Source organism: Capra hircus, chromosome 8 (assembly GCF_001704415.2).
Source record: "Capra hircus breed San Clemente chromosome 8, ASM170441v1, whole genome shotgun sequence".
Lineage (NCBI taxonomy): Eukaryota > Metazoa > Chordata > Mammalia > Artiodactyla > Bovidae > Capra > Capra hircus.
The window spans coordinates 61,291,402-61,306,347 of NC_030815.1; the positions used below are offsets into that span (position 1 = coordinate 61,291,402).

At 50.4% G+C, this 14,946-nt stretch overlaps 1 protein-coding gene across 1 annotated transcript in view; it reads right to left on the minus strand.

Moving 5' to 3' along the window:
* FBXO10 (F-box protein 10) overlaps positions 243-14,946 on the minus strand; it is a 43,016-nt gene continuing 28,312 nt past the window's right edge. The window contains exons 7-12 of the mRNA XM_018052187.1: positions 10,388-10,458; positions 8,480-8,632; positions 7,178-7,447; positions 4,845-5,155; positions 3,594-3,772; positions 243-2,219 (exon numbers count right to left, since the gene is read on the minus strand). Coding sequence (XP_017907676.1) covers positions 2,045-2,219; positions 3,594-3,772; positions 4,845-5,155; positions 7,178-7,447; positions 8,480-8,632; positions 10,388-10,458 — 1,159 coding nt within the window. The 3' untranslated portion in view covers positions 243-2,044. The remainder of the gene's footprint in view (positions 2,220-3,593; positions 3,773-4,844; positions 5,156-7,177; positions 7,448-8,479; positions 8,633-10,387; positions 10,459-14,946) is intronic.

The window sequence follows — 14,946 nt, forward strand, 5'->3', positions numbered from 1 at the left end:
GCTCTTCAGAAAGCCCATGGGGCAGACAGGCCTGCACCACGGTCCCTGACCTGTGAGGACACAGATGTTAAAACCTGGGATCCTGCGGGAACAGCTGAATGGGCAAGATAGCCCTGGGTCTCCCGCCTTCTTCAGTGGAAGCTGTGGTACCTCTGGGAGGCAGAAAGGTGATGGGTCTGCATCCAGCGCTCAGGACCCCCAGTAGATACCCAGACCAAGGAAAGTACCCCCCAAAGTGCCTCTTAAAATATAGAACTTTATTTTGGTTGCTGAGATTTTCATAAGCACTTGGTTCACAGAAAAGTCATTTGTTACAAAATAATAAAAGGCAGCATTTTGTACAGCGACTCACACTGGGACCACAGATAAGTGCAAAGAACAGTGCTGGGGAGTGGAGGGACCCACACTCTTGTGCCCCAAGTCCTCAGGGAGGAGACTGAGCCCCTGACTCCCTCTAGCCACACCCTATCCCACCTGGGAGAACAGCACCAGGGGCCTGGCAGAACCTGCCTGGGACGCCAGCTGTGGGCATACAACCATCACCTTACCAGGCTGCTGAGGCGCCACATGAAAGGCTAGGTTGGCGGGGGACTGTTCAGGCTGAGCTGAGCCTGCGTCAGGCCCCCTTCCTTGAATAGTGGGTCTGAGACTGCCTGGCTCTGGAACCTTCACACATTCACAGTTGAGCTTAGCAGAGCCTTCCTGTCCCTCTCCTCAAGCTACTAACCCTCCCCGTACCCTGGGCTGGGGACACAGGTGGTGACCTTCACAGAGCTTACAGGTGAGTCAGTGGACAGGGTTGGACCTGGGTAATTTCTAAGCAAGACAGAGTGTACCCTGTGGGGGTAGAGACAGGGCAGAGGAGGCTCAGAGGGCACAGCGCTGCCATCCGCAAGGTGTGTGGAGCCTGGAAGGATGGGTGGGACCTGGGCGTGCATAGCTGGCGAGGAGGGCGCGCCCGAAGGTGAGGAGAGTGTGAGCCAAGGCACAGAGTGGGAAACCACGGTAGGGTCTGTAAAGGCAGGTGGCTGGTCATCCATGAGAATGTGGACACAGACAGGGGCCCCAGGCACCTCCATCTCCACCTGTCTGGCGCCCAGCAGGGGTGGCTGGTCTGGGCGTGCTTGTGGGATTCAAATCCTCCCTATGCTGCAGGCACTGAGTCAACTATGTCCTCCTGAGTCTGGGGGCAACTAGAGGGTGGAGCAGTCAGGTGAGTCCTTGCACTGCCCAGCCCTCACCTGCACACCTAACCACTTGAGGGAAGCCTTCTCCACACGCCCCTCTTGCTTTCCCAGTTGTCCCTGAGGCAGCCTGCCAAGAGAGGCTCCTTATCTCAAGCCCCTCCTCCCTCAGAGGTCCACATCCAAGAGAACTGTGTCCTTAAAGGAAACCAAACCTCCAGCCTCCCCCACAGCAGGGTGGGTGTGGCAATGTCCCCGGAGAGTCAAGATGAGGGCTAGGAAAGGGGATGACTCTGGGGTTCTTTCCATCTCACTGGAATCACTTCTGTCCCTTAAAAGTAAATTCATTCTTCCCTGAGAAGATTCTGGGTTTGGTGTATATAGTTCCCTGTAACTCAAACAGAAAACCCTGGCCAAGGTTTCAGAATCAATTTCCCCAACTCTTTATCATCTCTACAAGAGCTTGAGGGACTAGAAACCTACCAACTTCTGTTTCCTTTTTCTTGAAAAATAATTCCATGGTTGGGGATCTGAGATCCTGCAAGCAGCACGCATGGCACAGCCAAAAATACCAACCAACCAAACCAACACAAAATCCAAGCTCCTTCCTGCTGAGGGCTGTGGAGCCAAAGGGCTTTGGAGATATCTTGTTCTCAGTCCCCAAAAGACTTGAGAGCCTGCTTTTCAGGGAGGAGGAGACAAGATGAGCAGGAGCCTTCACAAGCGCTACTTCTTCCATCCTTGAAGGCTGCAACCTCTTAGCTCAGCCCGGCAGGGCCCGAGCCTGACAGCAGGGTACATGCCTGCTTCCTGGGGTCTTCGGACTCCCCCCAGCTGCCGCCTCCTGCAGCTCTCCATTCTTACAGGATGGTGCAGAAGATGCTGCGTTTGCTGTGGTAACCACCTTCCACATGGGCTGTGATCCTGGTCGCCATGGCTGTCACCTTCTGCCCACCATGGGCAGCGGAGGGGCCTCGGAGAGAGTTTTCAAGGTGAGGCCGTGCTGGTGGGTTTGTCAGGCGCCACGTATCAGACCTGAAGGGGCAGAATGAGAATGCACTCTTTGAGGGTCTAGAGTATTTGCTGAATGCCCCGTACAACCTTATCTTTGGTTCAAGATCCAAGTGTTTAAATTGGGGCATAGGTTGTATCTCCCTAGTTAAGTGATAGCAAAAGGGGGTGGGACATGCATGAAGCTAAATCTGGTTCTAGCTCTGCCTTCAGTTCTGATGCAACCCTGGACAGGTTCCCTCTCATCCTCTATTCCTCCATCTTTAAACAAGGATCTAGATAAGACCAGTGACTTTCTCTTTTTTCTTTCATTCCCCCAGGCCTCGTTTTTTTCCCCATTATATATGACCATGAATGTTATGCAAGCTTCATTCATTCACTTTTAGTTTTTGGCTGTACCCTACGGCATGTGGGGACCTTAGTTCCCTGATGAGGGACTGAATCCGCACCCCCTGCATTGGAAGGCGGACTCTTAACCACTGAACTGCCTGAGAAGTCCCATACAAGCTTTATTAATCATCAGCAAAAATTAGAAGCTACCTAAATATTCCTCAGCTGATGAACAGATAAACCAAGTGGTGTGTCCATTCAGCGACAAAAAGAATGAATGACAGGTGCGACACTACAGGGGAGTCCGGGATCCACTGGGCTGAGTCTAAGCAGCTAGGCTCGAAAGACTACACACTGCATTCTTTCTTCAGATGACATTCTGGAAAATGCAAATCTACGGAGGGCAGAAACTGATGGGTTTCCAATCTCAAGCTTTTGTCGAGGTTATGAAGGGTTGGGGGAAATCAAATGATAATGATGGTTTGAATCACCTCTAATACATATCAAATCCTAAACTGCTTAAACCAGCAACATTGTCTTGTATTTTTATGATAATATTACAAGTAGGGCTGGCAAGGTGTGAGCAGTGTCAGAGGCTGGCTACTGTGGGGTGAGTAAAAGCCTAGGGGTATTTGTTCAAGGGGCAACAGTGGCCACAGCAATAAACACTCATGGGAGACCTCAGATATGCTACTAGGTCACAGGACCTTATTTTATCTTAAGTCGGTGCTACAGACATTGTTAAGTGGATTTTACTAAGGCTCAGAGATGTTGAGTAAATTGCCCAAGGTTGCATAGCCAATAACTGGCAGAGGTGAGATTTGAAAACACATACCCAGACTCTTTGAAAGCTTATTCGCTCCCAGACTTCCCTAGTGAGTCAGGCTCAGGTCCTCTGCCCAGGCCCAACACAAAGGCCAAGCACAGGCCTTATCTGACCAGAGCTGAAAGCTGGCATGAGAGAGCTAGGGAGCTAGAGAGCTAGGGTTGCCATAATCACTAGGCCTGGCTTCCCCAGTGACCTCGCGGTGGTTCTAGAAGATTGGTTTAGGCACCCCATGCACTTACTTCTTGAAGACCAAGAACCTGTTGTTCTGTATAATGCATTCTTGGTTGTTTGAGCTCTGCTGGAAGATGGTCTTGTTGGTCCTGCCCTGGAAGATGGTGTTGTCCTGCACCAGGGCCTTGGCGTGGCCCTGCACTGCAATGCCGGAGGCCCGGAATGAATGGATTCGGTTCTTTATTACCTGGGAGAGGCAGCCAGAGCTTGTCACACCTCAGGGACTGGTGGGGAGCCAGGTGAATGAATCACCAATGATAAAACCGAGGGGTACAAGCACGCCAGGTAGGTCAGCACTGAGCCAAGGGAACTCATGGAAAGGCTGTCGAGGACAGCCAGAGAACCAGAGGCGGCTTCCTGGAAAAGGTGATGGATAAGCTATAGGAGTTTCTCAGGCACAGAGCAGGGAGAGATGTTCCAGGAAGAAGGAACAATGTGAAAAGGGCCTTCAGACTGAGGAGGTGGTGCCAGAAGCAAGGGCCACTGACGACCCAGCTGAGGTGACAGTGACCCCTCCTCTGCCTTCCCACAGTGCTTGGATGCACAGCCAAGGAGTTCTTTACTCCTTGCCAAAGTCAGGGACTCACGAAGCCACAAAGCCAAAAGGACGCTCTGGGACTGTAATTTCACAAGGGAAGGGACTGGGTCTGCTTGGCTCAACAGTGAAACCCTAGCACCCAACTCCATGCTTTGCTTGAAAGTGGAGCTCGGAGCTCAAGGGCCTGTGGGGAAGACAACCAGGTGAAGGAACAGACACAGCAGTGAGGGAAGTGCCCTGCGAGGCAAGGGTGGGCACAGACCCCTCAGAAGTCAAAAAAAAGGGGCACCTCCCACAGCCTGGGGGGCCAGGGAAGGCTTCCAGAAGACAGTGACAGCCAGTGGGGAGAAGGCTACTCTGGGTAACGGGACAGTGTTGCAAGGCCCCAGGGCGAAACGGGTCCTGAGTGAGATTCCTCTAGGAGGAGAAAGCTGAAATAGCCCTGATCTTGACCTGAAGACCATGAAGATACCTCGGGGGCACCCCACCCCAGTTTCCTGCCAGTACCCCTCCTGTGTGAAGCGCCCCCTGTGTCTTGCAGGCAGGGTTTAGGTGGCACCCTTGCAGAGTGCTGAGAGTTTATGATTTTGTTTCTTAGCAGAGAGGGCACAAGAGCTCCCCTAGGACTGGCGTAGGCATGCACATCACACACACCCACACACACCCACATGGCTCTCCTGGGACTGGTGTAGACACACATGTCACATGCAGACACACACACCTTTGTATCAGACATGGGCAGCAGCTGCAGCCCACTGCCCCGGTTGCCAATGATGTCATTTTCCATGACGGTGCTGTCACCCTTGGTGATGATGCCATGGCCTCTGTTGTCATAGATACCATTGCCCCGGAGCTCCACCTTGCACTGGGCCTCGATCTTGACCCCACTCTGGCGGTTGCAGGAGATGCTGTTGTTGGCCACACGGGTGAGCTGACTGCTTTGGGCCACAGTGATGCCCCTGACTCTGTTGGCGTGGATCACGTTGTTTACAATGTGCAGTGCCTCACTGCTCTGGATGTAGAGTCCTGAGGCTGTGAGGGGAGAGGAAGCACAGGGTGGCCCCAGGGTCACTGCTAACCAGACCAGGAGGAAAAGCCTTCCCAGAACTGAGCACCCAGGAGAGGAGGTAGGGAGGAGAGGGAGAAGCAGCCCTGGGGACTTGCATCTTCCAAGCTGGATGAGAGCAGGAGGAAACCTAGGACCAGCAAGGAAACTCCGTTCCTTCTGAGAAGTGCTCAGTGATGGGGAGGGAGACATGTGTGAAGAGGCGCCTAAGACTCAGCTGGTCCTCTGGCCCAGGCGCTCATCCTGCGCTGGAACGCCTCCTACAGTTGCCTCTCCCGACCGCTGTCTGTACCTCCTGGGACGGGGCGCTCACTACCTGATCAAGGCTGCCCATCCTGCCTCTGGACAGCCAGACTCACCTGAGCCAAAGTTCTGTTGCTTTTGTTCTGCTTCCCATTCTGAGCTAGAATCTGCCTCCCTATTGTCTGGGAAATTTCTTTCAGATACCATAGGGGAAAAAAAGCACAAAATCAGCAGGCTGAGAACCGCAGAATGTGGTCAGGAAGAGGCAGCATGGCAGGCGGACGTGGGGTGAGGAGGACTCCCAGTGGTGATGCCTGCCGCACCCCCCAGGAGCAGGAGGCTCGGGCAGCAGGGGAGGAGGCCGAGGGAGGGTGATGACCAGGGGTGACGCTTGCCGCACCCCCCCAGGAGCGGGAGGCTCGGGCAGCAGCGGGGGAGGCCAAGGAAGGGTGATGACCAGGAGTGACGCCTGCCGCACCCCGCCAGGAGCAGGAGGCTCAGGCAGCAGGGGAGGAGGCCGAGGGAGGGTGATGACCACGGGCTCTTGTGGGAGCAGTCTGGGTTGGAAGCCCTGCAGGTCTGAATTTTTTGGTGCCACCCGCCTGTTGCTTCTCTTGGCTTGGTTGAGAACCGCAAAAATAAATCAAGTGTTTTGAATTTACGTGGCTTTGCTTGTCGAACTGGACAGTGTGGCTACAGGAAGGAAACCCTGAACTGGGAGGGAAAAGAACTCATTTTCCAGGTAAGTAAGTGGGCTGGGGCCACTGGCCCCCCATTTCCCTGCCTCGGCCACTCCCAGGGTGATGAGCTTCCTCAGGGCCCAGGGGCCTCTCTTTCACAAGCCTTCCTCCACCATTCCCCAGAGTGATTCTCATAATCAGCCAGGTGTGGGAGCTGTAGAGTTGGATGAATTCCACAATAATTTTTTTTCCCATTCAATAAACATCAAACATCCATTTTTATCAATTTTAAGATAACATGGATTTTAAATATTCTTATTTTCTGTATCTCTAAGAAAGAAGAAAGAAAGTGAAGTCGCTTAGTCGTGTCCAACTCTTTGCGACCCAATGGACTGTAGCCTACCAGGCTCCTCTGTCCATGGGATTTTCCAGGCAAGAATACTGGAGTGGGTTGCCATTTCCTTCTCCAGGAGATCTTCCCGACCCAGGGACTGAACCTGGGTCTTCTGCATTGTAGGCAGACACTTTACTGTCTGAGCCACCAGGGAAATCTAAGAAAAAAAATCACTGCCAATTAAACCATGATATGCCATCAACTGTAAGATGTATCTCATCAGAGATGTGAAAAAATGAAAAATGTGTCTCAGAATTGACTGTAATGTATATGCCAGGTGTGGGACTGGTGCCAAGGGGCAGGGGGCACCAACAAGAGTGGGATTCAGTTCCTCGCCTCAAGTTCACTGCCTGTCAGAATTGATGAAACAGCCACAGAAACAAATACAGTCTCAGCCCCCATGCTGGTGGGGCTGGGTGAGGACCCAGGTGGAAGGAGGGAAGGATGGCGGGCAAGGGCTCTGAGGTCTGAGTTGTTTGGGACGTGTGGATGGGAGAAAGGGAATTTCAGGCAAGAGAAAGGCAAGGGTGGTGGTGGGAGGAGAGAATGGATTGAAGTCCAGGGGGTGGGGGTACCAGGTGAGTGGCTAAAGTGGCTGATGAGGCTGAAGGGTCTCAGGGCAAGCCGAGCATGGGAGGCCTTGCAGCAGGGCTGCCAGGAGGGGTGCTCACCTCCGTTGTGGTCAGCACTGTTGGACTCGACCAGAGCCACGGTGATGGGCCGGCGCAGCGGGTCGTCGTCCTTCTCCAGCTCTGTCTCCCACAGGATGGCATCCCCGTCCTCGCTGAAGTTCTCCTGGCCCCCGTGGCCTCCAGGGAGTTCTCCGGAGCCATCCTTCTGGCTGAACACTGCCACTCCGTACAGGCCATTGTAGCTGACATGGTTGCTGGTGACGTGGGGCAGGCTGGAAGCCATCATCCACACACCACAGCCCTTATTAGCTGTAACAGTGAAAGGAGCTGGTCATTAATGCTGCCAACAGGCAAGGCAGTACCCAGTATCTCCCCAGGCGGGAAAGCAAAAAGGCACTGGCCTGGGAAACTGGGCCACTGATTGGTAAATGGCCTCGAACAAGTCACTTTAGGGCTTGGCTGCTGCAGGCTTCTCCTTCATACAAGGATTCTCCTTCATACAAGGGGTAGTAACAGTCAGGTTAATCTCACAACTACTGTCATCCCATGGGGTGTAAAAGTGCTCTGGGAACTACCAAGCCTCCACTTCCAAATTGGAAATACACAAGTCCATGGCGACAGTGCCCAAGGGGCCCTCAAAACTCATCCAGCTCAACCACACCCTGCACAGAAATGCAGGGTTTGAGTCCCAGCCCTACCACTCCCTACCTGTGTGATCCTGAGCAGGTTACTAAACTTCTCTGTGCCTCAATTCCCTCATCTTAAAAATGGGGTTACTAACTGTACCAACCTCAGAAGGGGTCCTGAGGACTAAATATGATAATGCACAGAAAGGGCCTAGAATAAGTCCAGGACCTGAATGTAGGTTAGCTATTATTATTATTAGAGATGCAGTCCAGAAAGACTGAGGTGTGGCCCAAGGTCACAGAATGAATGAGAACAGTTTTCTTTCTATGATTACCCTATTTCTCCATTATATTTTTAGTTCTCTGGATCAAAAGAAAGAGTAAGAGGGGTTAGATGTTCATGTATCAGAAATCAGATGGCCCTGTCCTTACATAAGATCCACTCCTGCCCTTGATTGTTTTAAGTGGGGATTAAAGCTCTCTGCTTTGCTGACCCCATGGGGTCAACCTGGATTAGAAGGTGATTTGTGAAAGGCTCATGCCTTCTGAGCGGGGCTGTGACCTGAGATAGAGGCTGGTTTTTAAGATGAGGTACTGGGGGCCCAGGGAAAGGCAGTGACTCTCTCAGGACCTACAAGTTAGAGATGGAACCTGGGCTTCCTGCCTCCAGGCTGCACTGGCCCCCAAACCTGTCCCCAAGGAGAGCGGCTCTCACCGTAGATGGTGTTTCCTTCTAGCAGGCCTTTGCCTTCATCCCCCACAACCACACCATCCGAGTAGCCAAAGCAGATGAGGTTGCTCCTGAGGATGGGGACCCCTCCTCGGCGGATGTCCACACCTCCCCACTGATTCTCTCGGATGACATTTTCTATGGAAAGAGGTGGAAAAGAGGGTCATGGGCCACCTACAGTGCTGGCATGAGGACTTGAACAGCTGACAGAAAACAAGTCCAGACAAGGACGCTGAGGCCTGCCCCTGTCAGGAGTCAGCACTCAGAATCTTGTCTGCTGTGTGGCTTCCCAAGGACGTGTCTGCTATCTGCTTTCCCCAAGGGCAAGGTTTGTGTCTGCCTTGTGGTGTCCTGTATCCCCAGAACCCACTGTATCTAGTGGCCTGGAGGACTGATAACTAAGAACAGGCTGGCTTTAGAGTCCCTGGACCAAGGCCAGGCAGGGCTGTCTGTCCTGGGGGACTGTCCTCGGGAGCACTGACGCAGAATCCAGCCACTCCTCACAGGCCTGAGGAGGTGCGAGCCTGTCCTCAGCCTCAGTTCTGGACTGACCACAGCCTTCCTCTCCCCTCCACCATGTCTCTGGGAGGGGGTTGGCTGAAGGGCCGCCAGTGAGAAGGGGTGTCCTGGGACACTGCTGTCGCAGCACCAGAATGGGACAGACTCTCAACCTCTTGTGACAGGACTGCAATGATTCAGGAGACCCTGTGTGACCAGCTCCTGCCTGCCTCTGGGACCCCTTCTCATACTCCTTGCCCCTTGCTCACCACACTGCAGCCAAATGAGCAACCTCTGTACTCCTCAGGCCTGCCAAGTCTGTTCCCACAGGTGGCCCCATTTGGAATCCTGGTTCTTTCCTGAGTTCCTTCCCATCCTCCAGCTTCTGGTTTACATGTCACTTTTTTGGAAGGCCTGCACTGACCACACGGTCCTAAATACCCACACAGTTTGTCTATCACCTTATTTTAATTATCTGTAGATGAAATTCCCTGGCAGCCAAATGGTTAGGACTTGGCACTTTCACTGCCAGGGCCAGAGTTTCATCCCTGCTTGGGGAACTAAGATCCTGAAGCTCTGTGGTGTGGCCAAAAACCAAAAATATGTATCACCCTCAGAGATGACTCTTCTTGAAAATAAAAATACATGCTTTTATTATTTTCCTCTCCTAAAATGTCAGTTCCTGACAGCAGAAATCATTTGTTTCCTTCACTGCTGTATCCCTAGCTCCTGCATACACTGTGTGCTCAAAAAATGTCTAATGAAGAAAGGCAGGATTCAGTCAAGAGGAGTTACTGGCCCAATATTTACTGGATCTCTTTACTGCTCCAGATATGGCTATGCTCTGTGCTGAGGCTACACTGACGTACCAGATGGACATGATCCTTGCCTTACAGAACACAGCAAAGGAGGCTGTCATTAAATGGATCATAAGAAATTAAGTACAATGTCCTACAGAGTAGGCCTACTTGGTGGACTAAGTGGGTGGATGTATAATGGGAGGTCAGGGCAGGCTTCCCCCAGGAAGAGACAATTGGGCTGAGGCTCGGAGAATGACAAGAGCTGGCCAGGCAGAGGGGGAATGGGGATGGATTGCCAGAGCAGGAACAAGCCTATAGAGCCCAGAGAAGGGGTTCAGTTCGTGTGGTGTGAATATTTCTGACAGTGTTCTGTGAGCCACCCACTCAGATCCTGTAAGCAACAGGCCTGGCAAAGAACGGACGTGACCTCCCTGCCTGGTGAGCACAGGTAGGGCGTGGAACCTGTGTCCCCGAGTGCTGGTCACCATCAGGAGGCCAGTCTGTCCAGGAGAAGGACTGGGTGGGTGGCAAGCTGGGGATGTTGGCTGAGTTGTGGCTGCCTGGCTGGCTACAGCTGCAGGTGTCTCATGCCTACCTGTGATGAGGCCTCTGCCATTCTCGTTCACAGCGATGCCGGCTGCGTGGCCCTTGAAAATGTGGTTCCGGCTAGAATGAAAAGAGAAGACAAAAGGTGAGACCAAACCAACATCATGCATCAAAGACAATGCCCATCCAAGGTGCCTACCCGTCTTTGTGGGCTTCCCAGATGGCTCAGGTCCACTGGGATATGGAGCACCTCTTTGAGGCCCAGAAGCCAGGCAGAAAGCAATCGTCAGTTACCACTGCCCCCAAACCAGCTGCAACTATGCCACAGAAACAGATATCCCTGTCTCTGGACTGTTGGCCACACTCAAGCACCATTTTATTTGTATTGTCGTTGTTGTACAGTATCATATGATTTGAAGGTGTACAATACAGTAATTCACGATTTTTAAAGGTTATGCTCCATTTGCAGATATTATAAACATTGACTATATTCCTGATGTTGTACAATATATCCTTGTAGCTTATTCTATACGTAATACTTTATACCTTTTATACTTCTTAATCACCTACCCCTATATTGCCCCTCTCTGCTTCCCTCTCCCTACTGGTGACCACTAGTTTGTTCTCTATATCTGGCTCTGCTTTTTTATTATACTCACTAGTTTGTTGTATTTTTTAGACTCCATGTATAAGCGATATCACACAGTATTTCTTTCACTGACTTATCTCACTTGGCATAATGGAAGATCTAAGAAAGCATGCTCCTGACTCAAGAGACACCCATGGCCCTACTGCCATGGAAAGTCCTCAAGAATGAGTTCCCTAGAGTAAGACACCTGAGTGTGTTAAAAGGCCTGCATTGCTCTAGTCTCTCAACTCTGGTTTCCTGCCTGTAAATACAGAGACACTCAGACACTGGCAGAACTGGGTTATTTCTGGAGGATACACATTTGCTGTTTGGTATTTTTACTAACAGGAATACTGTGATCTCCTTCTATACTGGAGGAGCACCTGCCCCCTCTCTTAGGAGGCGCCCTCCTACTTCCTACCATGCAGCCGAGGGATTTAGATCCAAATATACAACTAGCTGTTCAGAGCCTGACACAGGGCCTGGCTCCTTTCACAGAACCTTACTGATCATGAGTTGGCTGATAAGTCTTCCCCACTGTAGGGCAGGATCCAAAGCGTTTACCACATGTTATTATTGTTTAGTTGCTGAGTTGTGTCTGACTCTTTTGTGACCCCCAAAACTGTGGCCTGCCAGGCTCCTTTGTCCAGGGATTTCCCAGGCAAGAATACTGGACTGGGTTGACATTTCCTTCTCCAGGGGAATCTTCTTGACCCACAGATTGAACCCATGTCTCCTGCTTGGCAGACAGATTCTTTACCACTGAGCCACCACCAGGGAAGCCCGTACTTCCTTGTGGGGAAGCCAAATGCCAACTGTATGCATTTGGAGTTGAATAAGTGAAATTGTTTGTTAAAAAACATCCTTATGTTTTTACTCAGATACGAAGCAACTGCTTTGATGTGATTATAATTCAATCAACTGATGGTTACTCTGGGCTTCTAGAATTCAGGGTCAGACGCAGTCCCTGGGCTCAGGCAAACCTCATTCATATTTCTGAGAGCTGCGCCGTGGAAGCAAATGCATGCGTGTTATACTTTTAACACAAATCTCACTTACTTTCAGAAAGAATCCATGGCCCCTTGGAGAAACATGTATGTGTGTGTACATAGGGTAGGCAGAACAAAGAAAAGAGACATCAGAAAACATGAGGAAAAGGGGACAGAGCATTGTTCCAAGAACCAAGGGTGGGAATATTAACACAGTTTGAGTCTGTGCTTCCTTGCAGCCAAGGCAAAAAACAAAAACAAAAAACCATAGGTTATGTAACTCTTACCAGCAAAAAAATATGCTCAATGGCTTGCCTTATTGAGGTCACATCAGGGACCTTGAAATTCAGGGACCTCCCACAAATCCCTGTCCTCCATCACAAAGAAACACAAAGGAAAAAAGCACAACCTAATTCTCTCAAAGCGACTGTTTTATTCAAAAAATACTTTTTATTGAAGTATATTTGATTTATAATGTTGTGCCAATCTCTGCTGTATAGCAAAGTGACTTACTTATACACATACAGACATTCTTTTTCACATTCTTTTCCATGATAGTTTATCACAGGGTAGGATATTGAATATAGTTCCCTGTGCTATACAGTAGGACCTTGTTGTTTATTCATTCTGCATATAGTAGTTTACATCTAAATCCAGAATTTTTTTTAGTGGGGGAGGCTCTTGGCTTGTGGGATCTTTGTTCCCCAACCAGGGGGAACAAAGGTCTTCAGCAGTAAGAGCATGGAGTCCTAACCACTGGATCACCAGAGAATTCCCTCAAAGTGACTGTTTTAAAAAGCCAAAAATAAAATAAAATAACAACAACAACAATGAAAAAGCCAAGACACTGATCTGCTTGTAATATTCCTCGCTCGAAACCCTTTAACAGCTCCCCAGCATCCACAAGGTTTGGGAATATGGCTGCAGTAAGTAATTACCATAAACTTGGTGGTTTAGAACAACATGAATTTATTATCTTCCAGTTTAGGAGGTCAGAAGTCCAAAATGGGTCTGACAGGGCTAAATCAAGGTGCCAGTAGACCTGCCTTTTTTCTGGAGACTCGGAAAGGATCTGTCTCTGACCTTTCCAGATCCTAGAGGCGGCCTAGGCTTCCTGGTCTGTGGCCTCACTCCTCTGGCCTTGCCTCTGTTGACACATTTCCTTCTCTGACTCTCCTGCTTCCCTCTTCTAAGGATGCTGTGATTACGCTGGGCCCACCTGGATCACCCAGGTGCTCTCCCCATCTCAGCACCCTTAACTGAGCCACATCTGCAGAGTCTCTTCTGCCTTGTAGACAGTCTATACACTGGTTCCAAGGATTAGAAAGTGGATAGATTTGGGGGGCCATTATTCTACCTACCACACGTGGTATTCAAGTTCCTCCATGCTCCAGCATCAACCCTACTTTGTAGGCTGACCTTATGCCCAGACATACCACACTTTTCCCACCACTTTCCCAGGTCATACTCCAAATTTCACTGCCCCAGGCTTGTAATGCCTTTCTGAGGCCATAAAAATCCTACTTGTCCTTCAGTAAAAGTAAAGTGTTAGTCGCTTAGTCACATCCAACTCTTTGCAACCCCACGGACTATAGCCTGCCAGGCTCCTCTGTCCATGGAATTTTCCAGCCAAGAATACTGGAGTGGGTTGCCATTCCCAGGGCATCTTCCTGACCCAGGGATTGAACCTGGGTCTCCTACATTGCAGGCAGATTCTTTACCATCTGAGCACTGCTCAAGTGTCAGCGCCCCATGTACCCTGTCCTGACTCACTCAGCGGCAATCATGACTGGTTTCCTTCTGCACCTGCATGAAGACCTTACTTTAGTGAGTCCTTCCCTTATAGCTCCCATCTGCAGAATGACAGTGAACACTTCACAGAGCAGAGACTGTTCATACACCCTTTATACTGCTAACCCCCTTATATGGAGTAAACACCTAAATGTGTGTTTAATGAATAATATGCACACATACAAACCCATACTCTTAAGGCAGTAATGTAAAAGATGGGAAAACAGCTCCATAATCACGTGATCACTAATTGTGTTTAGTAAGCTGCCTATTGGAGAAGGAAATGGCACCCCACTCCAGTATTCTTGCCTGGGAAATCCCATGGACAGAGGAGTCTGGTGGGCTACAGTCCATGGGGTAGAAAAAGAGTCGGACATGACTTAATGACTAAACAACAAACAAAAACAAGCTGCCTACAATAGTGAAAAAATAGAAGCCTAACAGTAATAAGACTGGTTCAAAAATGAGGGAGTATCAAAACAACGGAATGTTCTGAAACTGACCAAAGTGATAAATACAAGATCCTGCAACAACATGGAAAAGTACACACAGGATAATGCAGGGAAAAACTCTCAGACTATATTTGCTGCACAGTAATTCCAGTTATTTTTGTAAAGCGTAGACATAACATGTGAGTCTTCCACTCAAAACCTTTAATGATCCCCCCTTATCTAGACAGAATAAACTCCACCTTTCCCACTGGACTACATAAGGCCTTCCTCATCTGGCCCAAGGCTTTCTAGCACACTGCCTGGCAGAGATGGACTGCCACAGGGATATAAACACTCAGGCTGCAGTGACCAAAGGACTCCAGATGATCTGGGACAGTCCCAACTTGAGATGTTTTACAGCAATGTCACAACTTGTGTGAGACTTTTTCTCAAGCCCCAGAGGACTGCGTGCTCCCTGACTCTGCTATGTTCGGCTGCCTCTACTCACACCACTTCCTTCTCTAGGAGCGTCTACTCCCCATCTCCACGAGGGGCCAAGCAAGCCCTACCCGTATTTCAAAGTCTTAACCCCAATGCCAGCTCCCAAATGAGGCCTCCCACAGCCCCCTCATCAGAATAACTCCCCCTCTCGGTGCCACTTTGACAGCATTTATCACAGCCTGCACCATGTGACGGGTGGGAGGGCAGATCCACAGCCCCACTACCTACAGCTTACACCAGTGATGGATCACGGCATGCTTCCACGCTG